At 34.3% G+C, this 25,498-nt stretch overlaps 1 protein-coding gene across 1 annotated transcript in view; it reads left to right on the forward strand.

The window, feature by feature from the left end:
* Nucleotides 1-25,498, forward strand: part of sl (small wing phospholipase C gamma 1) — a 546,737-nt gene that overhangs the window by 399,438 nt on the left and 121,801 nt on the right. The window contains exons 23-24 of the mRNA XM_090398565.1: nt 9,087-9,183; nt 19,821-19,908. Of these exons, the coding sequence (XP_090254691.1) occupies nt 9,087-9,183; nt 19,821-19,908 (185 nt within the window). The remainder of the gene's footprint in view (nt 1-9,086; nt 9,184-19,820; nt 19,909-25,498) is intronic.

The raw sequence follows: 25,498 nt of genomic DNA on the forward strand, positions 1-25,498 counted from the left end.
AAAGATAGATGCGGTAATCATTAATGTAGCTGATATGCAGTACTTGCAGAATGATTTAAATAAGCTGGAATTGTGATTTTAAATAGGCTGGAAATGATTAGGCTAGAAGAAACTGATCAAGGTAGATCTTGGAGCATTAGTAGATAGGAAATTGAAGTTTAGGGACTATGTAGCAAAGATTACAAATACAATGCAAAAGATAATTGCAATGCTGAAACAAACTTTGACATGTAAAGATAAGGGTGTTATTTTGCTTCTTTACAAGACCTTGATAACACCTGACTTAGACTATTGTGTGTAGGTCTGATCTCCTGGTTTCCCTTGTGATTCTGATACAGTGGAAAGAGTGCAAAGGAGAGTGTTAAAAATTATATAATTATTGTAGAATACTGATTATGAAGGCAGATTGTGAATTTGTAGACTGCAGACACTAGCAAACAGGAGAAAGAGGGGGTGACATGATTGAGATGTGCAAACTTCTTAAAGGTTCATACAGTATTTCAGTTGATGGAATTTTTCATTTTATGGAGAGTGGGGAAAGGATAAGAGGACATCCTTTGAAGCTGAGAATGAATTCCGTTAAGGAGGTAAGGGCTAGATTTTTCTCTCATAGGGTGGTGTTGATTGGAATAGATTGCCATTGGATGTTGTGTGTGCAAGCATTGTGAATTAATTCAAGAACAAGTATGATAGCTGGTGCATGTAATATGTGGCATCTCTTGATGAGTCTCTGATTCCCTGGAGTTCTCTCTTAATAATAATAAAAACTCTTACCAAAGTCTTCCCATGACTTTTGTTTAGCTGCTTTTACACATAGTTTACATCTCTTACATTTTTTTCTGTATACTTTTAGGACATCTGCCAACTTACTAGCTAGGAAATTTTGGTATGTGCTATCTTCTTTTCCAGGACTGCTTCTTTAACTTGTGTCCACCATGGTATTCTTATTTTTCTATCCTTGTAGAAAATGTATACTTTTCAATATATTCAGTGAAATGATAATGAAAGAATATGAAAAAAAATTGAAATGGAAATAAAAATAAATGGCAATAGAATTAACAAGTATATAGTAGTAAGCAAAAAAACAGCAACAAACACAGATTTATGAGTATCAATGGGATTCATTCAAAATGTAAAGGCTTATAATTATTTAGGAGTAATGATTATGGAAGGTGGAACAACAGTTATGGAAATAAAATCAAGAATAGCCAAGGCAAAAGAAGCATTCTGGAATAATAAATTATTAATGACATCTGGAATAAATAGACTAAAATAAGAATAATAAAATCATATGGTCCACATTGAATTATGGATGTGAGATGAGGAAGTGCTTAAGGGTCAAAGCTATATAACTGAGAAGAGACCTCCACATAGCTTTAAAGGAATATGGAGAAATAACCTATGTCTAATCCTCACATTCTTGTGGTGCACCCTGTTAAATATCTCCCTGATACTGAACGAACGAGGATAGGCTGGCAATTTGGGAGCCAACCGAATTGTATTCTTATTGGCTTAAACCAAAACATAAAATGATGGTACAACATGACAGAATTTCATGCCGCCTGGGGCGTCGCCTGGTTAAACAAGGCCCTCATTGTTTTTGCCTGAATGGCAAAGAAATGAGGAATTGAATCGATATAATAGGCTTGACTGAAACAAAAAAAAAAGGCAAAAACTGGTGAGATCTTTCTGAGTAATAAATACAAAATGCTATATTCAGACAATGACAATCAAGTAAAATAGTAGCCATAGTATTCAATGCAAAATACAAGGCTAATCTTCTTGAATGGAAGGCAGTCTCAAGGAGAGTGATGTGGACAAATATCAGAATGGGGAACTGGACAGTGAGACTTATTTGTGTCTATTATCCCACAGAAGGTTCTACTAAGGTAGAAGTGGAGGAATTTTTTGAGGCTTTAGAGAAAGCAACTGATACAATGAAAAAGGAAAAGTTGGTCCTTGTTGGGGATCTAATTAGCAGAGTAGGAAATTATTGTCAGACATGCAAAAATATTTTGGGAAAATTTGGAGAAAAGAGCAAAGCTAATAATAATGGCAAATACCTGTTGGATTTCTGCTCAGGACATGGACTGGTTATTATAACACAATGTTCCAACATAAAAATGTACACAAATTCACATGGAGAAAAGAGGCAAGGAATAAGAAAAGTCTCATTGACTATGTCATTGTTGATAATGATATTTTCTCCCTGGTGCAGGACACCAGGTGTACAGGGGATTTGAAATTGGAAGTGATCACCATTTAGTCTTGAGCAGGATAAAATTGAATTGCATATTGAAAAGAAGAACATGTAAGAAAGTTTTAAAACAAATTAAAGTTGAGCAGCTCAACTTCTATAGTTCAGATATGAACTGTAGACTAAAATACACAAACATTATTCAAGAAAAAATGAAAGAGTTTGAGAACAAGAATCAAACCTTCAAGATTTAGTGGCAAGTCCTGAAGAAAACACTGATTGATTTAGCCAGAGAGGCATGTGGTGAGGTTGTCTGCAAGGATAGAAAAATCAGAACTCCATGGTGGACACAGGAAGTTAAAGAAGCGTTGAAGGAAAAGAAGAAAGCATATCAAAAGTTCCTGGCAAATAAGTCAGTGTGTGCTCTTAGAGAATATAGAGACAAATGTAAGAAATCTAAACACTGTGTAAAACTAGCTAAACAAAAGTCATGGGAGGATGTTGGTAAGAACATAGAAAATGAACAAGAAGAAGAAGGTGGCAAGTTATTCTGGAGGATATTTATTGAAGAAGCTCAGAAATAGAGGAAAGAGTGCTGTAACAGGAATTAGAGATGATAAACTTGACATGAAAACAGGATAAAAAGATATCCTTGAAGTATGGATATCTTTTTATGAGTAATTATTTCAAAAAATTGTTAAATGAAACAAGAAGTGATGACTGCACAGTGGTAAAAAACACTGACCAGGCATTCACTTAGGAATACATATCCATACTTGAAGTATAAAGAGCTAATAAGCTTCATTTCGGCAATGAAAACATTACTTAAATTAAGGGGATATTAAATCCCACATGGTTTCTTATTCGGTTTTAAAACTATGTGGGATTTAATATCCCCTTAATTCAAGTAATCCATACTTGAAGTAAATAAAGTCATCAAAAGTCTGAAATGTGGAAAGGCAGCAGGAGTAGATGATATTCAACCAGAAATACTGAAGTATGGAAGTATAAAAGTCTTACAGTGGCTGCATTGCACAGTTCAAAAGGCCTGGACAGAGGGACAAATTCCAGATAATTAGAGTAGAGCTCTCATAGTACCCATATATAAAAAGGGAAATAAAACTGAATGTGAGAATTACAGAGGTATTTCATTTCTGAGTGTTCCTGGTAAGATATATGCAAGTATACTTGAAAAACGGATGAGAAGGATTGTGAAAGAAAAGCTTGGTGAAGAACAAGCTGAATTCAGGCCAAATATACGCTGTCAGGATCAGATTTTCACTTTACGACAAATAGTTGGGAAATCATGGGAATATAACAAAGATCTGTATTTAAGTTTTGTAGCTCTGGAAAAGGCATATGACAAGGTGCCAAGAGAGAGAGAGAAGCTATTCAAAATGCAACAGTATATGGTGTCAATGGGGCATTATATCAAGCAATACTTAGTCTTTATTTGAGTTGTAAGTCAGCAGTTAGAATTGAAGGAACTATAGGAAGATGGGATGTCTGACACCAGATTTAATTTTAAATCTGGTGTCAGACAAGGATGTTCTTTATCCCCTCTGTTATTCATTATCTATATGGATCACATGAAGGAAAGCGGCATTAAACCGGATATCAAAATTGGAAATGTTAATCTCAGCTCTTTGCTTTATGCAGATAATGTTATACTTCTAAATAAATCTGCAAGATTCCTTGACTAAATTGAATAACTGTTGTAATAGATATGGTATGAAAATCAGCAATAACAAGACAAAGACAATGAAAATAGGCAGAAGCATTGAAAATATCAACTGCATTGTGAATGGAGAACCTATAGAACAAGTGAAACATTTGAACTACTTAGGCACGATTTTTAGTGAAGATGGTAAATTAAATATGGAAATAGACAACAGAATCAACAAACCTGGTATGGTAGGAAGCCAGCTGAATAAATTTATATGAAATAAGAGAGAAAGTAGCCAAAAAACTAAATTAGCTGTATACAAGACAGTGTTCAAACCAATTTTAACTTATGGATCTGAGAGCTGGGTCAGAAGTAAAACATTTCGCCAAAGACTATAGACTGGAGATATGAGAGTCCTGAGAAAGATTATAGGTGTGAACAGGTGGCATCAATGGCAATATCATATTAAAAAAAGGATATTAGGAAAGAACTTGACATTGTCAGGATCCAGGAATGCGTTAGTAGAGCTAATCTCAGGTGGTATGGTCACTTAAACAGAATGGGAGAAGGAAGATTAGCAAAACAAGTGTTCTCTGCCAGGTTGACAGGTAAAAGATTCAGAGGAAGACCAAGATACAGGTGGATTGATACAGTAAAAAGTGCCTTAAACGATAGAAATATAAGATCTGATAATGTAGAGTCTTGACAGGTAATAGACTGATTTGGAGGAAAATTAAAAATAGGAAGTTAGTAATAATGTAAATTTTTCATGTACTACTATCATATCCTTTATAACCCTTAAGGGTATATATATCAGGAATTTGATGATGGTAATGATGTGGAAAGTTTTAAATTTTTCAATTTGTGTGTTATCAGATATTGATCAGTGGTTGAAAATCTGCACGGTAAGAAAGGTGTAACGTAATGTGGATAGTGACCAATCATGAAGAATTTCTCAGGACATTTTAGTGCAAAACAGGGAGAAGCCATAGTCTTCAATGTGGTAGGGAAGTATTATCCAATGGTAGCATGAAATCTTCTTTACTTTTGCGGCATTTACAAACAAAACATGCCAGCTATACAAATAAGGAATGCAGTTTTTTTTTTCGCTGCCTAACGAAACATCAGAATATGACATTGTTCTTGTCATCAGCTAACAAAAATAACAAAAATGTGCTTGAAGCTTCCTATCATATTAGGTATTATATTGCTAGATGTCATAAGAATCATACTATAGCTGAGAATTTAATTTCTCCTTGTGTAAAAGATGCTGTTCTATGTATGCTTGGAGAAGAACACGTGAGGAAAATTAACACTATCCCTCTTTCAAACAGTACAATATCTCAAAGAATTTGGAATATGTCTGACGACATTGAGGCGACAGTAATAAGTAGAATTAAAAATAGTAAATTCTTTGCTCCTCAGGTTGATGAAAGCAAAGATGTTGAATATTTCACTGTTTTGCTTGTTATTATGAGGTATTTGAAAGGCGATGAAGTTGAAGAAAAGCTTTTGCTTTGTTATTGCAAAGAAAAGGATATTAATTCGTCTAATTGTTTTGGGGCTATGCACAGATAGGGGCAAGTCTATGTCAGATTTTTACTATGGTCTTTGTGGTCATGTCATAAAGGTAGCCCTCCAATATAACCTGGAGTCACTGCTGCATCTAGGCTCCTCCCTGGTGAATTAGAAGTTGTTCTCAATGAAGCTGTTAAACTAGTTAATTTTATAAAGTCAAACACCACAAACTCGAGGATTTTCAAAGCACTGCGTGAATAGATGATGAGTTGTCATTCTACCCTGCTCCTTTATACAGAAATAAATTCAAAATTAGACACGAGGCCTTTCCAAGTTGCTTCCAAGTTACACGACTGTGATTGGCTTCAGGCTCTTGCATACTTATCAGATATTTTTCTACCAATAAACAATCTAAATTTAGCACTTCATAATAATTCGATAACGATCTTCAAAGTTTCAGACAAAATTGAATCTATGATTAAAAAAATGGATTTTTGTAGATCATGTACTGAAAAAGGCCAACCTCAGGTATTTGAAATGTTACACGATTTCCTGTCTGGGAACAAGCTACAGCTCTCTCAGGAAATGAGCAAGAAAATAACTGAACACTCGAAAAAGCTAAAAAAAAATCATTTGGAGAGGTACCCCTCAAAACCTGGAGAAGAGAATAACTGGATTGCAAATCCATTTGAAGAAGAATACTTCTGAGCCACCAGATTATCAATCAAGGAAAAAGAGAAGTTGATCGAACTTTCGACTGATGCTACTTTAAAAGCTGAATTTAAAAGGGAAGCTTTTAAATTTGAAATTTAAAAGCTTCCCTTCTTTTGGGCAGACATCAGCAGAGAATATGAACAGCTTTCTGACAAAGCACTTAAGTTTCTATTGCCATTTACAAATACGGAGCTGGTGGAGAGGGCTTTCTCTTCTTATACCTTTATAAAAAATAAATACTGTAGTAAGCTGAATGCACTTTCAGATTTAAGACTATCTTTCATTAGTTGAACCTCATTTCAGAAAATTATATGCTTCAAAACAAACTCAAGGATCACACTGAATATTTGTTGTGTGTTTCATAAATATTATTTCAAAGCATATCAGAGTTTTGAATAATGTATTTAAAGTTTGGATTGTTTATTTACAGTTACAACATATAAATTTGAAATAACAGCAACTATGTTAATTACAAACATTTTGCTAATATGAAGGGTACAATTTATGGAAATAGACTGCCAAGGGGTAAACAAGTGAAAAAAATGTTGGGGAACCACTGCCACAGATCCTTACTGCATACAGAAATGTTATGGGCAAATCAGAAGGGAATACATTTCTCTTCAATCCCCTTCTGCAAAGCCCGAGGCCAATATTGACTTTGATTAACTCAGTACATTACCTGTTCAAACAATAGTTTACTCTGTATCTCATCTCATTATAAAATGAAATGTTGCTGTCCTGTGAAATATAAGTTATATCATAAAATGGAAATGTAAGGATGAATTAATGTAAAATAATTAAAAATTAAGTATAAAATGTAAAATAATTTAAATACAGCGTTATTTTAAATATTTACTTCTCTAACTATTCATTGAATGCAGATAATTAAAAAATCAGATTCAGTACAACAAATATTTAAGCATGTACTGATAGGGAAAGTTGGAAAAACATGCTCATATCATTGCCATTTTGAGAGAATATCAGGGTTATTTGAAAAATAGCAAGACTGGAAAACTGCTTAGCCATAATGGCCTTGATTAATAAGACATATGCATCAAATTGTTCAATGTATGCATCTTTCAATATCAGCAAAGAATGATATTTCATATGTTTCAAGACAGAGATATAGAATTTTGTATGAATTTTGTTAAAAGTGGTCAAGAGACATCAGCCGTGTTATAGAATGTCTCTTGATCAGATGCAATGATTAGAGCATTTTGGTGGTGAGAGCATTGTAAAGATGGGAAGAAAGAAAATGGTGATTGACAGTACTTGACGTGGGAGACCAAGCACCACAGTTGTAGATATAGTTATCAAAGCTGATCAGTTGTTGATGGAGGGTGGATTATTATTCTCTATCTGTTTTTATAGAAAACAGCTCTAGATTTTTTTCTTTCATGGTTACATGGTGATCAGCATTCATTATGGTAAAATTATGAATACTGTCACCTTATTAGAGTAATAACTTTAATTTAATATAAGCCAAGATAATTGCCCAACATTTTGACACTCATTGTAAGATTCTCATCTGGAGTACACATATACTGTATATACAGAGAGACACGCTATATTACATATTGAAAGATTTTTTTTTCACTTGGTTATACTATAAATTAAAGATTCCAAGAAATTATATTCTTGGTTTCATCCATTATCCAAGTGTAAGCAAACAAAGTTTGCACGTGGAGTCAGTTCACAACTGGACTACTTATATACAGAGGCTAATGACTTCACATCAATTGCCTTAGTATTCCATAATGCAATGCACATATACCTACGAACATGTATAATACTATGCATTCCATATACTATGGCAATGTATCATTAATTTTGGTCAACTATTAACCTTACTAGCCTAACATCTGGTGGGTAGGTGGGGGATTATCAAAACTAGAGTTTTGTTTATTATATTGCGGAAGATTGATTTCAGTCATATTATCCTCTAATTAAAAATACTAATAAAAGCTAACCACATTAGTGATAGCTTAATCAAATTTGAATATGGACTCAAGATATCAAATTATTGCTAGAGTCTGGAATACTAGATAGTAATTTGAGAAGTGACAGGAGTAGTGTCTTGAGTGAAAAATCACACCAAGATTTTTGGAGGCTGAGAAGGTATGGTTGAGATATGTTTGTGCCAGGAGAGGCTAGATGTGTAAGTAAGAGATAGCAAGTTGATTAGTGTTTAAGGTATTCATTATGGACGATCTTGAAGTTTCTTATAGTTGTACAATGCAAGATCATCAGCATAGTTATGGATGGAATTTCAGGTTAGTGAGAGAAGATCATTTATGTACAGAACAAAGAGAATAAGTGAAAATGCAAAACACTGAGGTACTTCAGCATTCGTGAGGAAATTTGAAGAGAGAAAAGCATCAACCATGATATGCAGTGAATGATGAAAGGAATCTGGTGACTGAATTTCAAATGGTAGAAGGAAGACCATTAGATGGTAATTTGCTGAGTAGGTCTTCATGCTAGACCTGATCTAATATCCTAGAAATATCAAGAGTGACTGTAAATTCCTCAAAACTTTTTCATGGCTTATATCCAAATGGAGGGGATGGCTAGGAGATCAGCTGTAGATGGAGAGTGGCAAAATTGATATTGCTAATTAGCTAGTGGACCTCCAGGTGGAGAAGTTGACTGTTGATGACCTTCATGATTTTTGAAAGAACTGGAGTTTCCTGATGAAAATAACAGGAAGTTCATTTTTAACTAACTGATTGCTCAATGTAACTGTTTTGTTATATCATCATTTTTGTTTTTGACTTAAGTCATTACAAAATGCAATTTGGTGAGCTAAATACTAAATTGTTAGCCCATCCTCATTTGCCTTGTCTCTGATAACTCGCCTGTGGCAAGTGGATTTCTGGAGCCCTGGTTACAGGTATTTTTAAAATCTTTTTTTTTTTTTTTTTTTTTTTTTGCATTTATATATATATATATTGCAATACAGTTTAATTCATATAATTTTTCTTTTATAAGATTCGAAAGAGTAAAGAGATGGAGCGGACAAGAAAAATTGCTAAAGAACTTTCTAACCTTATAATATATTGTCGATCAGTTCAGTTTTGTCTAGAAAGTAAGTATGTTGCATTCCAAATATAATACATGAAATTAGTTATTTCACTGTTATCTCCATTTATGGGAAAACATGAAAGTGTTCTAAACCTTTCTGTTACTTTGCAGAGTATTTTTATATCTTATCGTGGATTATGTTTTGATACCTTTTATTAAAATGTTCATTTATTTTAATCCTTATTGTTTGAGATATTTTTAGAACATAAGCATATTATCATATTTTTTTGCCTTATAAGACACTTTTTTGTACCTAAAATTTATCTGAAAATTAGGGTGCGTCTTATAAACCAGTGCATGCCAATGTGATTTTATGTATGCACAGTTACTGTGCATCATCGCTTGTTGGTGCCGTGTGATTAGTTTGAATAGCTGCACGGTCATTACATTATTATATTAAAAATTTTTTTTACAACCCATGGATTCCACGAAGCACAGACATAGCTATGCGATTGCATTTAGTGTGATTGAGTATGCAAAAAATAATGGCAGCAGAGCAGCACTTTGGGCCTCCACCTATAGTAAAAATGGTATGAACTTGGAGGAAATGAGCAGCAATTAATAGAAGCAAATTCTAAAAAACACAATCTCTGCAGAAAACCAGCAAAATGTCCAGAAATTGAAAATGAATTAAAAACTTGGATAATGAGTCAAAGATGATTGGGTTGCTGCGTATCTGCAAAAATGATTATGCAGTGAACAATATTGGCAACGGAAAGAAATATCATTGATTTTACAAGGTCACTCATAGTGCTTTAGATTTATGAAGAGAAATTATTTATGCATGCATGCAAACACCAAAATATCACAAAAAATGCCAGATGAATTCGGAAATAAAATTGAGTTTCACAGATTCATCATAAATGCTAGAAAACAAGACAATTTTAAACTTCACAAATATGGATGAAGTGCATCTGACTTTTGATGTGCCCTCAAACAAGACTGTTGAGTCCAAAGATAAAAAAAAAAAAATATTATTGTTAAAACTTCTGGTCATGAGAAATCCCACTAAACTGTAGTTCAGTTATGCTATGTGGATGGAACAAAATTGCCACCTTTTTTTTAATTTAAAAAAGTCCAAAGGAGTTTACATTCATATTCATCCAAAAGGATGGATGGATGAGGAAGGGATGAAGTTATGGATAAAGAAGGTGTGGTCTGGACATCCTGGCAGTTTACGTCAGAAACTTGCTTTGTTAGTATGGGATCAGTTTAGATGCCATGAAACCAAAGCTGTTAAGAATGAACCTTGCAAAATGAACACAAAAATAGCTGTAATCCCAGGACTCACCACTGCAGCTTCAACATTTAGATGTATAAATAAATGAACCATTTAAAGTATTTATGAGGGGAAAATGGATCATCATCATATGTTCATTGGACATCCACAGATGCTGTATGGTCACTCTGATGCCCGGTGATGTGCCACACCACACCTCGCCATGTAGTCCTATTGTATGCTTTTCTGGAGGCTGCAACTCTCTGAAGATGAGTCACTCCACACACCCCATCCATCCATCTCATTGACGATCTATCCTTTCATTCTTTCGATGTGTCCAAAATATTTTAACTTTCTTCTGTCAATATCCTTAAGGAGCCTTAAAGTTCTACTGATCTTTTCTAATACCCACTCATTTGTACACCTTTCAGTATATGATATCCTTCTGTAATACCACATCTCAAAAGCACTATTCTTTTCTTATCTGACTTCTTTAGGTTCCAAGTCTCACATCCATAAGTCGCTGTTGGAAAAACAACTGCATCCAAAATCCTCAACTTTGTTCCCATGGAGATCGATTCACCCTTCCAGATTTTAAACAAGTCTCTGACTGTTGTTTTAGCCATTCCTAATCTTATGACGTCTTCTGAACAGCAATTCTTCATGTTCATAATGGATCCAAGGTACTTGCTGACTTCCTGAATTTTTTCTCCATTAAGGTACACTTATTTCTCAAGAGCTTCCCTATTTATATTTCCTTTGAGAACCATAATCTTTGTCTTGCTAGGATTGAGTTGAACTCCTCTGTTATTACTGATCTTGTTAACTTTATCAAGAAATCTCCAAATTTCAAAGAAACATCTACAAGTAGGAGAAAGAAGGCCACAATTTCACCAGTGTGCTAATTCTCTTGACAGTGTGGAGGATGACTTATTATTTCAAGATAGCTGATTCTGTTTCTGATGAAGAATCAAGTTCAGAAAATTTTGAGAGTGAAGATGAATCATTTTTTAATGATTTTTAAGTATAATTGTTTTTATATAATAAATGAATATTCATTATATTCATTGTATTAAAATTTTAAATTAAAAATAATAATATTTACATGAAAAATTTGATGCATAATTCATGCATCTTATACTGCTAAGGTTTTTTTTTTTAAAAAAAAATTCAACATGAAAAATGTGATCGATTCAATACAATGGTGCATCTTATAAGGCAATAAATACGGTATATTCTGTATTATAAAAATGTTTCTTCCATGACACTTCTGTCAAAAAATAAATATTCTATTAGTACTATGTGGTATATCATTTTTTGGTTAATAAGAAGTGCATTAAATGAAACATTTTATTAGTAGGAAAAATTTATTGTGACAGGAATTCTGTGTTGCATTCAGTTCCTTACATAACAGATTTATGTGCATCTAATTGACATTAATCAACAGACTTAGTAGTTTAAAAAAAAAAGAAACAAACAAATTAAGTTAGGTGATTTTAATGTATTTGTATGTGCTGAATCCATTTGCAAGCCAGAAAAATTCCATCCTGCAGGTTGTTTTTTTTCCCACATATAGCTTCATAGATTGTGGAATATTTTACATGAATTCTTCAGTAATCATAGTAAAATTTAAAGTTGTCATTGTATTACCTTTCTATAGTGATAGTTTGAATGGTGGCATGGTTTTGAACATGTTTGAATCTTGACCTGCCTAACATACTATAACATAAACTCAGGTGCGCATTCTCAGTTGCACTCAGATGTTTTTAAATTTCTCCTTTCTTTTCTCATGTCACATCTAAAAGCATCATCATCATCATCATCATCAAATTCCTGCCATGTACCCTCAAGGGGTGTACAGGATATGACAGTACTACATGAAAAAATTACATCATTACTAACTCCTATCTACAATTTTCCTCCAAATCAGTCTGTTACTTGTCAAGACTCCAACATTATCAGATCTTATATTTCTATCGTCTAACACACTTTGTACCGTATCAATCCACCTATATCTTGGTCTTCCTCTGGGTCGTTTTCCTGCCAACCTGGCAGAGAACACTTGTTTTGCTAATCTTTCCTCTCGCATTCTATTTAAGTGACCATACCATCTGAGATTAGCTCTGCTAATGAATTCCTGGATGCTGACAATGTCAAGTTCTTTCCTAATATCCTCATTTTTAATATGATATTGCCATTGATGCCATCTGTTCACGCCTCTAATCTTTCTCAGGACTCTCATATCTGCGGTCTCTAGTCTTTGGTCAAGTGTTTTACTTCTGACCCAGCTCTCAGATCCATAAGTTAAAATTGGTTTGAACACAGTCTTGTATACAGCTAATTTAGTGTTCCGACTAATTTCTCTCTTATTCAATATGAATTTATTCAATTGACTTCCCACGATACCAGCTTTGCTGATTCTGTTGTCTATTTCTATATTTAGTTTACCATCTTCAGTAAAAATTGTGCCTAAGTAGCTGAAATGTTTTACTTGTTCCACAGGTTCTCCATTCACAACACAGTTGACATTTTCAATGATTCTGCCTATTTTCATTGTCTTTGTCTTTTTATTGCTGACCTTCATACCATATCTATTACAACAGCTATTCAATTTAGTCAGAGAATCTTGCAGACTTGTAGCGGATTTATTTAGAAGTATAACATCATCCGCATAAAGCAAAGAGCTGACATTAACATCTCCAATTTTGATATCAGGTTTAATACCACATTCCTTCATAATGTGATCCATATAGATAATGAATAACAGAGGGGATAATGTACATCCTTGTCTCACACCAGATTTAACATTAAACCATCTTCCTGAACTTCCTTCAATTCTAACTGCTGACTCACAACTCAAATAAAGACTAAGTATTGCTTGATATAATGCCCCATTGACACCATATAACTGCAGCGTATTGAATAGCTTCTCTCTTGGCACCTTGTCATATGCCTTTTCCAAATCGACAAAACTTAAATACAGATCTTTGTTATATTCCCATGCTTTCTCGACTATTTGTCGTAAAGTGAAGATCTGATCTTGACAGCCTCTATTTGGCCTGAATCCAGCTTGTTCTTCACCAAGCTTTTCTTCCACAATTCTTCTCAACCGTTTCTCAAGTATACTTGCATAGATCTTGCCAGGAACACTCAGTAGGGAAATACCTCTGTAATTCTCACATTCAGTCTTATTTCCCTTTTTATATATGGGTACTATGAGAGCTTTACTCCAATCATCGGGAATTCGTCCCTCTGTCCAGGCTTTCTGAACTATGCAGTGCAGCCACTGTAAGACTCTTATACCACCATACTTCAGCATTTCTGGTCGAATATCATCTACTCCTGCTGCCTTTCCACATTTCAAGCCTTTGATGGCTTTTTCTACTTCAAGTATGGATATGTATTCCTGACTGCATGCCTGGTCAGTGTTTTTTACCACTGTGCTGTCATCACTGCTCGTTTCATTTAGCAGTTTTTCAAAGTAATTACTCCATACTTCAAGGATATCTTTTTCTCCTGTTTTCATTTCACCTTTATCATCTCTAATTCCTTTTACAGCACACTTTCCTCCATTCCTAAGCTTCTTCAACAACCTCCAGAATATTTTGCCACCTTCTTGATATTTATTTTCTATATTCTTGCCAAAGTCCTCCCATGACTTTTGTTTAGCCAGTTTTACACACTGTTTAGCTTTCTTACATTTGTCTCTGTATTCTGTAAGAGTAAAAGCTGACTTATTTGCCAGGAACTTTTGATATGCTTTCTTCTTTTCCTTCACTGCCTCTTTAACTTCCTGTGTCCACCAGGGAGTTCTGATTTTTTTATCCTTGCACACAACCTCACCACATGCCTCTCTGGCAGAATCAATCAATGTTTCCTTCAGAGTTTGCCACTGAATCTCCAAGGTTTGATTCCTGTTCTCAAACTCTTTCATTTTCTTTTCAATAATATTTCTGTATTTTAGTCTACAGTTCACATCTGAGAGCTGTTCAACTTTTATTCGCTTTAAAACTTTCTTACATGTTATTCTTTTCAAAATGAAATTCAATTTTATCCTGCTCAAGACTAAATAGTGATCACTTCCAATTTCAAATCCTCTGTACACTCTGGTGTCCTGCACCAGGGAGAAAACATCACTATCAACAATAACATAGTCAATGAGACTTTTCTTATTCCTAGCCTCTTCTCTCCATGTGAATTTGTGCACATTTTTATGTTGGAACATGGTGTTAGTAATAACCAGTCCATGTCCTGAGCAGAAATCCAACAGATATTTGCCATTATTATTAGCTTTGCTCTTTTCTCCAAATTTTCCCAAAATATTTTTGTATGTCTCACAATCATTTCCTACTCTACTATTTAGATCCCCAACAAGGACCAACTTTTCCTTTTTCATTGTGTCAGTTGCTTTTTCTAAAGCCTCAAAAAATTCCTCTACTTCTACCTTAGTAGAACCTTCTGTGGGACCATAGGCACAAATAAGTCTCATTGTCCAGTTCCCCATTCTCATATTTGCCCACATTACTCTACTTGAGATTGACTGCCATTCAAGAAGATTAGCCTCGTATTTTGTGTTGAATACTATGGCTACTCCATCTAAAAGCAAGAGGCCATAAACATGGACTGCTTTTGTTATTATGTGTAATTCACTTAATAAGTGTTAGCAGCAACATAGCATCACTCCCACAGTAAAGACTGCATACTTTGATTATTTTGGTGTGAAATAGGGACTGTATATATAAAAAGGTGATGATTCTTATTTTTAGAGGTACCTGTGGCATAGTATAATTATTAAAAGAACATGTAAGACCACAGTAATAACTTTTTAATTAATAAGGTACAGATATTTCATACTAAAACTAATAGTACCTTATTAATTAAAAAGTTATTACTGTGGTCTTATGTGTTCTTTTAATAATATATAAAAGGGGATTCTTATTATTGATGCATGTTTTACAAAGTTAATTTAACTTGATGAATTTAGGGCATAGATGACATTTTAGTGGTTGCGAGAGAACTAAAATATCATGTAATAGATGCTACATGTTACTTAAAAGAAGGTAACACTTCTTTTAAGTAATGTTTTCTGCAATGGATGTCTGACATCCTTTCGCAATTCAAGTATAAGCCATTCTATCTTCCTATTTTCATTCCTTCCACCTCTGTTCCTTTCATCCTGTGGCTTTTCAAGAAGAATATCAATATGTTCCTTTCCCATTAAGCATTATACAGCATGTATGTGCTACAGATTTTGCAATTCTCATGAATGGGATTGATATATATATATATATATATATATAAAGAGAAAAAAAAAAGAAAAAGAAATTTTCTCCGAAGTCTGTACTTGAACTTAGACTCTGCCATTGCCTTGCTATGCAGAACTCACAGAGATCACATACATAATTTGTCTAGAATAGCATTGTACCTATGAGTCATCAATTAGGACTTTTCTATAGTTCGTTATAATGATATATTTGCTGTAGTGAAAGTTAATGGTAATGTGGTAGTACTGATGTAATCATCATCATTGTCAAATGAGGTTTTATGAATTTGTAAACAAACCTAATCTTAGTTTTGTAAATTTTCCCTCACCACAAACAAAATATTGTAAACATGTAGTACGTTAATATCATAGATGAGCTAAGGGTTAAATAATCCAGAAACGAAACCAAACAGGGAATTTTTTCAAGCTACTTCAGCCTCCTATAAGTAGAATTATAGTAGTGTCACTTTTGAGTCTCAAACACTCATTCTCATCTACTGTGGCATGGATTTTTGTGCATCTAAATACATCTTTTTTTTATTAACACATTCATAAACCATCCATGCCCAGCCTGTTGGTTGGAGATCAGATATGTTTTTCACTTAATCATCCAGTCCAGATTGAATGAAAGGAAAACTGATCTTGTTAGAGATTTGAATTTTGCTAAACAACACTTTGAGTGCTGCATGAATCTTGCCCGCAACATTGGAACTTATTAGCTCCAGAAATAAAATATCTGTTTATAGAAATAAACAAAATCTAAGTTTCGTATTTTGAGACCAAAAAAAAAAAAAAGTAGTTTCCTGCTGCCACAATGTATTTCATGAGCTGAATGATTGTTTTCAAAGCAAGCTTAAAATCACACATGCTATATGTATAAAAGAAAATATGTCCAAGGTGCAAGAACTACTATTGGAATAACTGTGGCACTTTAAAAGTAGGTGCATTATTACTAGATAATGCAAGAAGGATTTACAAAATATTGCTTTAAAAACTTATGGAATTGCAGAACAGTGTCTAAAAAATGTAGCCATCTTAAAAAAGATTACACACAAGAAAGAAAGGGAGTGACCATAAAACAGCCAGCCCCTCATTGACTCCAAGAAAATATTTCATTCACCATTGCAATAAACTGGGTCTTGTGAAAAGATTTGTTAAAGCATTGAACCAAAATTTATGTACATTCCAATACCAATCTATAAGATTTCCAAAAATTTCAGAAGCCAAATTTAAGGAAGATATATTTATAAATGCATAGTAATGAAAGTAATAAAAAGATAAAAATAAAAGCCACTTGCTGAAAAGCTTGTTGATAACAGCAAAGATGAAAATTACGATGAAGTAGTTTGAACAGCTTATACCACAAGGTGGAAGTTGGGATATCACTAAAGATTCACTATTCTCCAAAATACATCCATTTGATGCTAAGATGACTTGAAAAAGATCCACTGGAAAACCAAGATCTAGGTGGATTGTTGAATTCTGAAGTGCTCTACAGACCGAAATACAAGATCTGACAATATTGGATTGCTAACAAGTGATTGACTACTAATTTGGAGAAGGAGAGGAGATTAGTAATAATATAAATGTAATTGTATACAGGATACTTGCATAGTATACTGTACATAATTAGATTTATGTTATATACATGCAGAGAATACTCTAATTTCCTTTACACTACTTTGAGAGTACATATCAGGAAACTGAAGGTGATGAAGATATCTCCATATCTGAAATGGGATATAATAGCATATATTTTACAAAATACTCCTAATTTAAATAAATCTGTCTGCAAAAATCTGCCAGGATCTCAAAAAAAAAAAAAAAATATCCTCTGTGAAAAGCATCAACAAAATGCACTATTCTTGACTGCATTCAGGACACTAGCTGAAATGCTTCATGTTCTTACGCATTTTTTTCATTTTATGTCTTTATAAACACATTTGATTGCTTTTAGCCTTGTGAATGTCATAGTAGCTGAAGGTAAAATATTGGAAATAAAATGCTTACTTTTTTTTACTATTATATTGTAATAAGTTATTAAACCATTAACTCAGTCACAACTGTTGATTGGATTTTAACAGTATAGATGCAAATACAGATTGATAAGAAAATAACTGTTTATTAACTTAAACGCTAATATTTTGCTAGTATTATATCCAGCACCTTCAGTGCATACAAACAAAGTTTGTTATAGCAGCGAGACAACCACAATCCGGTGTTGCATGCTACAATTACTCATACTAGTCTCACTGTTACATTATTAAAGATTAAAGATTAAAGTCCTAATTAGGCACCATCTAAGTTTAAAAAAAAAAGATACTAATTTGGTCTTAGGATGACTGTCTCCCAAATCTTTGGCAGATTTCAGGGGTTCTGTTGATTCCAGGAACAACCTCTCTGACTTGTAAGAGCTTCTGTGCAGCTTTTGTTTCTTTCCAATTGACCTTGTGTGCAGGAGTATCCAAAGCATGGTCTGCCAGACCCGACTTGCCATAATGAAAGTGCTGGATATATTTTTTGTGTTCACCAAGGCGGATGTTCACAGTTCTTCCTGTCTGTCCATAGTAGGCTCTATGACATGAATAGGGCACTTCATAGACTCCTGGATGCGATAAAGGAGAGAACTGTCCTTAGGTGAACAGACGAGAGTTGCCAGTTTCACATAAGGTTTAAAATACAGTGCGTAGTTGGTGTTTGTTAAGCACCCTAGATATCTTTTCAGATGTGCCTTTAATGTATGGGATGGTGATAGTTTTGTTGTAGTCTTCTGTGGTAGATAGTGGGGGGGGGGGATTTTGGGGAGCATATAGTATTTTATCTATCTTGTGGGGATTATAGCCATTGGTCAAGAAGGTGTGATGCAGGTGAGAAAGTTAAGCAGTGAGAGCAATGTCATTGGAACAAATTGCTCTAGTTCTATGGGTTAGTGTTTTTAAGATACCATATTGTTGAGAAGGGTGGTGTGATTGTTTGTGTAAATATCTGCCTGTACATGTGGGTTTTCTATAAACCGAGAATAATAAGGAACCTTCTGGAAGACGTGATAAGTGTGTCCAGGAAAGACACACTTATCACATGTAGACAATCATTGGCTTCTAGTTCCATTGTAAAGTGGATTTTAGGATGTTGGCTATTTAGATTCACTAAAAATGTATTCAATGTGTTTGTTATTTGGCCATGTGGCCAAATAGCAAACACATCATCAACATAGCGTAGCAAGAGACTAGGTTTGAGAGTGGCTGTGTTGATAGCTAGCTTTTCTAGATGTTCTATGTAGAAGTTGGCTGGGGGGGGGGGTGATCCCAAAGCTGTCCCATCTAATTGTTTGTATATTTTCCCTTTCCATGTAAAATAATCTGCTTGTACTGTGAATTTAAATAGCTGAAATATATCAGATGGAAATTGTGAATTTAGTAAGTTAAGAGTTTCAGTTAATGGTACATTCGTGAATAATGAGGTGATATCAAAACTCACCATTACTCAGCAGATTATTTTACATGGAAAGGGAAAATATACAAACAATTAGATGGGACAGCTATGGGATCCCCCCTCCCCCCTTAGCCAACTTCTACATAGAACATCTAGAAAAGCTAGCTATCAACACAGCCACTCTCAAACCTAATCTCTGGCTATGCTATGTTGATGATGTGTTTGCTATTTGGCCACATGGCCCAGACATGTTGAATACATTTTTAGTGCATCTAAATAGCCAACACCCTAAAATCCACTTTACAATGGCACTAGAAGCCAATGACTGTCTACCTTTCCTGGATACACTTATCACATGTCTTCCAGAAGGTTCCTTATCATTCTACATGTGTGCTACAATGGCATGCCATTGTAGCACACACTTTTCATGCCATTTCAGGATAGCAGGAAAAGCAATATCTTGGTGGATTACTGCAATTTCTGGTGTCTTATAAGACTAAATACATGATTTTACAATATTTACAATATTATAAGACTAAATACCTGACAAATAACATTCATTTGCCACAAAATTGTTGGAAAGCTAATATAAACTCGATTGTGTGCATTACTATAATAGTATACTCAACATCACTTGAAAAAAGAAATAATGTTGATGATAAAAATGTTCTTGTTATTTTTGTTATTGATGATGAACACTACTCATTCTATTTTTCAATTATTTCAGAAATAGGAAATTTCACAGAGATGTCCTCATTTCCAGAAACAAAAATTGAGAAATGGATTACTACAACAAATTGCCACCATTTCCTTAAGTATCCTTAAGTTCTCTTTTCAGTAAAAATAATAATAAAAATAATAGAAAACAGTTAAAAATAGAAAATACAGCCATCGTAGAAAACAGTACTTTCTGTGAAAGCTGTATAAGTTGTAATTAATTCCATTTTATAGAGAGTATGTGATTTGTTTTGTTTTTCAGAAATAATTAGTTTCATAATTATTACATGGTAAATCCTCATATATACTTCATATATTCTTGAGTATATGAAGAGAATTATTTGACATTACAGGTTAAACTTAAGATCGCTCCCATTTCAAGAATACAACTTTCAAAGTAGCAATGGAGGAATTTTATCTATAGGAGATGATAGAATAAAACTTATTTGGTTGATAGTTTCACTCCAAATTCTACAAAAGGAAATTACTTCCATAACATTATAAAGACGATATTAAAGAGGATATTAAAAATAATTTAACCTCCAAAATCACTAGGTTAAAGCAGATTACTAGACAGACGATGAGAGAATTACAGAAAGTCAAGCGGTGTTTAGAGGAACATAGGAAGAATAAAAAAAAAAGTTCAGCAGCAAAATGGAAAACAAGAAAGCACAGAATCAGGTAAGTTAGTGCATAATAACAAAAATCTGTTAAGTATAAAGTAAGTAAACAGAAGGTTGTTATTTGGTATGATGACTCTATCATGAAACACGCCATCGATGAACAGGTTATAATGTCAAGTTTACCCAGAGCAAAAATTAAAAATATAATGCAAGTAATTAAAAAACAGAAAAGCAAAGCAAAAGAAGTCGTAATTCTGGTAGGTACCAATGACTTAACTAGCGATAAATTCAGTATGAGAGAGGATATGAAAAGGTTGAGAAAGTAAAAATCGTTAGTATATTACTTAGATATGATGGAAATGAATTACAAAGAAGAGCTATAATGGCAAACGTTTCGATGCATAGGCTGCGTAGAAGGAATGAATACAAATTTTTGGATATGGGGAGTCAGTTTGAGGGAAGATTAGATTTGTATAAGAGGGGGTGGCCTACACTTGAATGTGTTTGGCATGAGGAGTCTTGAAAAATTAACTGATATGAGACCTAACACAGAGAATCAGGGAAATGGAATTCTGATAGGAGGAATTATGAGAATCTGTGTATAGGCACGACAATGTTAGGTAACTTTGTTAATAATGGGAATGGTTATTATTATGGAAATGATTATGAAGAGAGAGAGAGAACAATTGTGTTTATCTGGTTCAAACCTGTCAAGCATATGTAAAGATGTCTGCATAAGTAAGGAACTAGATAAGAACAGAGATCTGCAAGTTGTCGAACTGCATCATGCAGACCACAGACAAGAGCATACAGATAACTTATTATGTCTATACACGAATGCTGGGAGTATCAAAAAGAAAGGAGTGAGTTTGTTGCCTTTGTTAATATAGTGGGACCTCGAATTGTGTAGGCATTAGTGAGAACTAATGCCTAAAATTTAGTAGGCATTAGTGCAATGGGTACAGTATTTTTAGGAAGGATAGACAGGAGAGGAGGGGGGGGGGGGGCAAGGTGTTAATATCAGATGACTTTGATCCAGTTAGAGTTGAAGCCTATGACTGCAATGCTAGTAACAGTTTTTCATGTGGCAGTGAGTTTGAGATCAAAATACATTGTGGAGTGTATTTTGATCTTATTAGACTCCACCTCGTATATATGAATCAGTTGCTAGTGACAAAGAAATGCTTCACCAAATAAATACGATGAGTGCGAAAAGAGTAATCATAATGGAGGACTTTAGTCCTCCATTACTGAACATTGCATGAGAAGAATGAAACTGAATTTATTGAGCTGTTGCGGGACAACTTCAATCAGCATGTGAAAGAAGGAACTCGAGGGCAAAGAGTCGGTGACAGTGATTATGCAGTACTCATTTGGGAAGTACATTCAGAAAAGATTACATGCTGAATTATAAAACAGAAAATTATGATCACTGAGAAGTATGCTGGGTTCTGTGCCATAGTGTCAGTTGTTGAACAGAAAGGTTATCAACAGTGTGTGGGAAATGTTGAAAAATATACTTAAATGATGTGATATTAGAATGTGTCGCTAGAGTTTGAAGAATAAATAGAGTAGGAGTGAAATGATTATGAATGTGTAATCTAATTAAGCAAGATATTCGTAAGAAACAGATGATGTGGAAGGAATGCCTTGTGCTTAAGGATGATGTTAGTTATGGCAATTATAAGCAGTAGGCAGAAGAGTCACAAGTGTTGTACAGAAAGTTAAATCTGAGCATGAAAAGAAACTGGCGCTGCAAGTTAAAGACAGCCCAAAAGAATTATGTTATTATGCTGCAAGTAAAAGAATGAATGAATTTGAAAGAATAACTCTACTGAATGCAGATAGTATTGCAGGTGACAGATGAAGAAGAGGTTGTTCAACTAATGAATACCCATTTTGCTAAAATCTATCGACCTGGTATATACAACATTGAGCTCACAGCTACCTCTTCACTGTATGAGTAAACTCGTGTATAAGGATTAAGTATTAGAGCTGTTGCACAAATTGAATAAAAATTCTGTAACAGGAATTGCTGGGATATTAGCTTGGATGCTAAAAGTGTTCTGCTGAACTGATTATACCTTTGACCAGACTATAATTTGAGTCAGAACAGGGTAGATTCTGCAGGAGTTTGAAAGAATGTATCTTAATCCCATTGCATAAGGGTGGTGCAAAGACTGATGTATCCAACTATCAGCCAACCAGCATCTCAGAAGTGGTGGTGAAGATTTTGGAAAAGTTGGTCAGGGCTTGCAATCAGAAATGGATTGACAGAGAATCTCTACTTTTCAGTGAATAACATGGTTTACTAAGGGAAGATCAATGCACTCACATTCTATGATTATGTTACCACTAAGACAAGGGGAATGGATATGCCATGATACTTTGGATTTTGCTAAGACCTTTTGACAGAATACAGCATAGAATACTGTTGCATAAATTGGAGAATATGGAATTGGATTATAAAATGTTGGCTTGGATAAGAGAATAGCTGACTGACAGTTATCAAAAAGTTGTTTATGGGGATGCGAGTCTGCAAGATTTAAAGTAACCAGTGGTGTGCCTCAAAGACCAGTTCATTGTTATTCAATCTGCACATATATATAGCCTATTTGCTGATGATGATGCAAAGTAGACAGAATAATCAAGAATGCAGCTTATATGCAGTACTTGCAAAATAGTTTGAATAGGCTGGAATTGTGGGCATGTGAAAATGGCTGTCAGTTTAACCTTAATAAATGTAAGGTCATGCATACACTTTGGTGTGAATAGATATCCTATGCCATATTATATTGGTGGGATTACGCTAGAAGAAACTGATCAGGCTAAGGATCTTGAAGTTTTAGTAGACAGGAAGTTAAAGTTCAAGAGTCAGGCATATAGCAAGAATTGTAAATACAACTCTGAGAATAATTGCCATGTAATTATTCTCAGAGAATTGTAAAGTAAAACTAATAAAGTCGTTTTGCCTCTTTAATACCTTCATAACCGCATCTGATGATTTCCATGGTGATTCTGATACAGTAGGGGGGGGGAGTGTCAAATATGATATCAGGATTGTGGAATACTCATTATGAAGACAGATTGAGAATTTGTAGACTGCAGACATTAGCAAACAGGAGAAAGGTGTGATATGACTGAGATTTACAAACTTTTCAAAGGCCATACAGGATTTCTATTGATGGAATTTTTCAATTTATGGAGGGTGGGGAAAGGACAAGAGGGCATCCTTGGAAGCTGAGAATGAATGCCACTAAGAAGGGGGAAGAGCTAGATTTTTCTCTCATAGGGTAGTGCATGATTGGAATGGATTGCCATTGGATGTTGTGTGTATGTGTGTGTGTGCAAGTAGCATGATTGTATTCAAGAACGGGTATGATAGCTGGTGCGAATACTATGGCTTCCCTTGATGAGTTCCTGACTTTCTAGAGGTTTCTCTTAATAATGACAATAATTCCTATTTCAAGGACACTGCACTTCTGAGTGTGACCTTAAGAAATTTCAATTTTTGTGATATATAAACCTGTAAACATACTTTGATCTCTTAATGATAAGATTTCTCTTTTGTTACTATTTGCCAGATGTCAACAAATTCCATCCAACTCTAGCTTATCCTATTTTGGAAAAATAGGTGGATTGGTTTTAAAACATATTTCAGAACACCATTCTTATATTTAATTGCATGATGCAAACTTGCTGTATAGTAGCATCTACAGATTCTAATGCATCTTCAAAAGGAGTGCTGAGGTTCTTCATTGTCTGAACCTGAACCTCAGTGATGGACTATCTCTATCCAAAAATTTAAAAAATTCTAATTAGCAACTGTATGTTGTATTTTTTAGGATGCTTATAGCGTAATAGTTTGTAGTCTGGCACTCTCAGAGCTGCACGTAATAACATTGTTTATAGCATGTAGTTTTAATTTGTTGTATTTGAATTTTTTAATGTTTATTTTAAACAAATCAAAATGTTTTGGTTTGTTTAAAATAAACAACATTAAAAATAAACTTTACTGTGGTTACATGTGTTTTCTTATTCAAAAGAAACATGTATTTTAAATGGTATATGTGCCTCATTGGTACATATACCATTTAAAATACATGTTTCTTAATTGTTTTATTTTTAATTGATATTACTTTTATTGTATAGGTACACTTCTTGGACAAGACAGTGTATTGTATGTTATGTAAACATTTCACACAGGAAGGTTAATATTAATCTAGTTTATTAAAGCTAGATTAACAGTGATTAATTGTTGAATTAATAAATCGGATTCCAAATGGGTTTCATTAGGTATATCCGACGATGTTTTATTTTTGTTGTTTCAGACAAACTACATTATGCAAAATATACAGAGTCCATCAAAAAAATTTATCAACACTTCAGCAAAAGAAAAAACTATGAAAATTGTAATACTAAATTTATACAGACATCAAGGGATGAATACAAGTTACCTTTGACTTGTACAATTACATGAGGTGCTCAAAGTGGTTACCATTAGCATCCAGATACTTACTATTACGGCGAACTACTGCTTGGGAAACATTGGCCAAAAAGTGTCCAGTGGGATTGCAGCGCATGCCGTTTCAATTTATTTCTGAAGGGCCACCAGTGTAACTGGTTTTCTATGATACACTACATCCTTTAGAGCCCCCCCCCCCCCCTAGGTAGAAGTCCGACGTAAAGGAACATCAGATAAACGTTCTCCTGATTTAAAGTGGCGGGGGAACTCAACTGTACCTCTATGTCCTATCGATTTCCCTGAAAACTCTTATCGAGGTAAGCTCTCACGTCTCGGTGGTTGTGCATCATCTTGTTGGAAGAGAAATTGCCCAGTCCCATAAAGTGCATGAATGGCAGGTAAAATAGATGTGCATAGCATGTCTAGATACACTTGACCAGTATACTTGACTAGGTACACTTTGACTTCTACAATTACATGAGGTGCTCAAAGTGGTTACCATTAACATCCAGACACTATTATGGCAAACTACTGCTTGGGAAACATTGGCCAAAGTGTCCAGTGGGATTGCAGCGTATGCCGTTTCAATTTATTTCTGAA

This window comes from Typopeltis vanoorti, chromosome 9, assembly GCF_054136105.1.
Source record: "Typopeltis vanoorti isolate ZY-2024b chromosome 9, IOZ_Tvanoo_1.0, whole genome shotgun sequence".
NCBI classification, from domain to species: domain Eukaryota; kingdom Metazoa; phylum Arthropoda; class Arachnida; order Uropygi; family Thelyphonidae; genus Typopeltis; species Typopeltis vanoorti.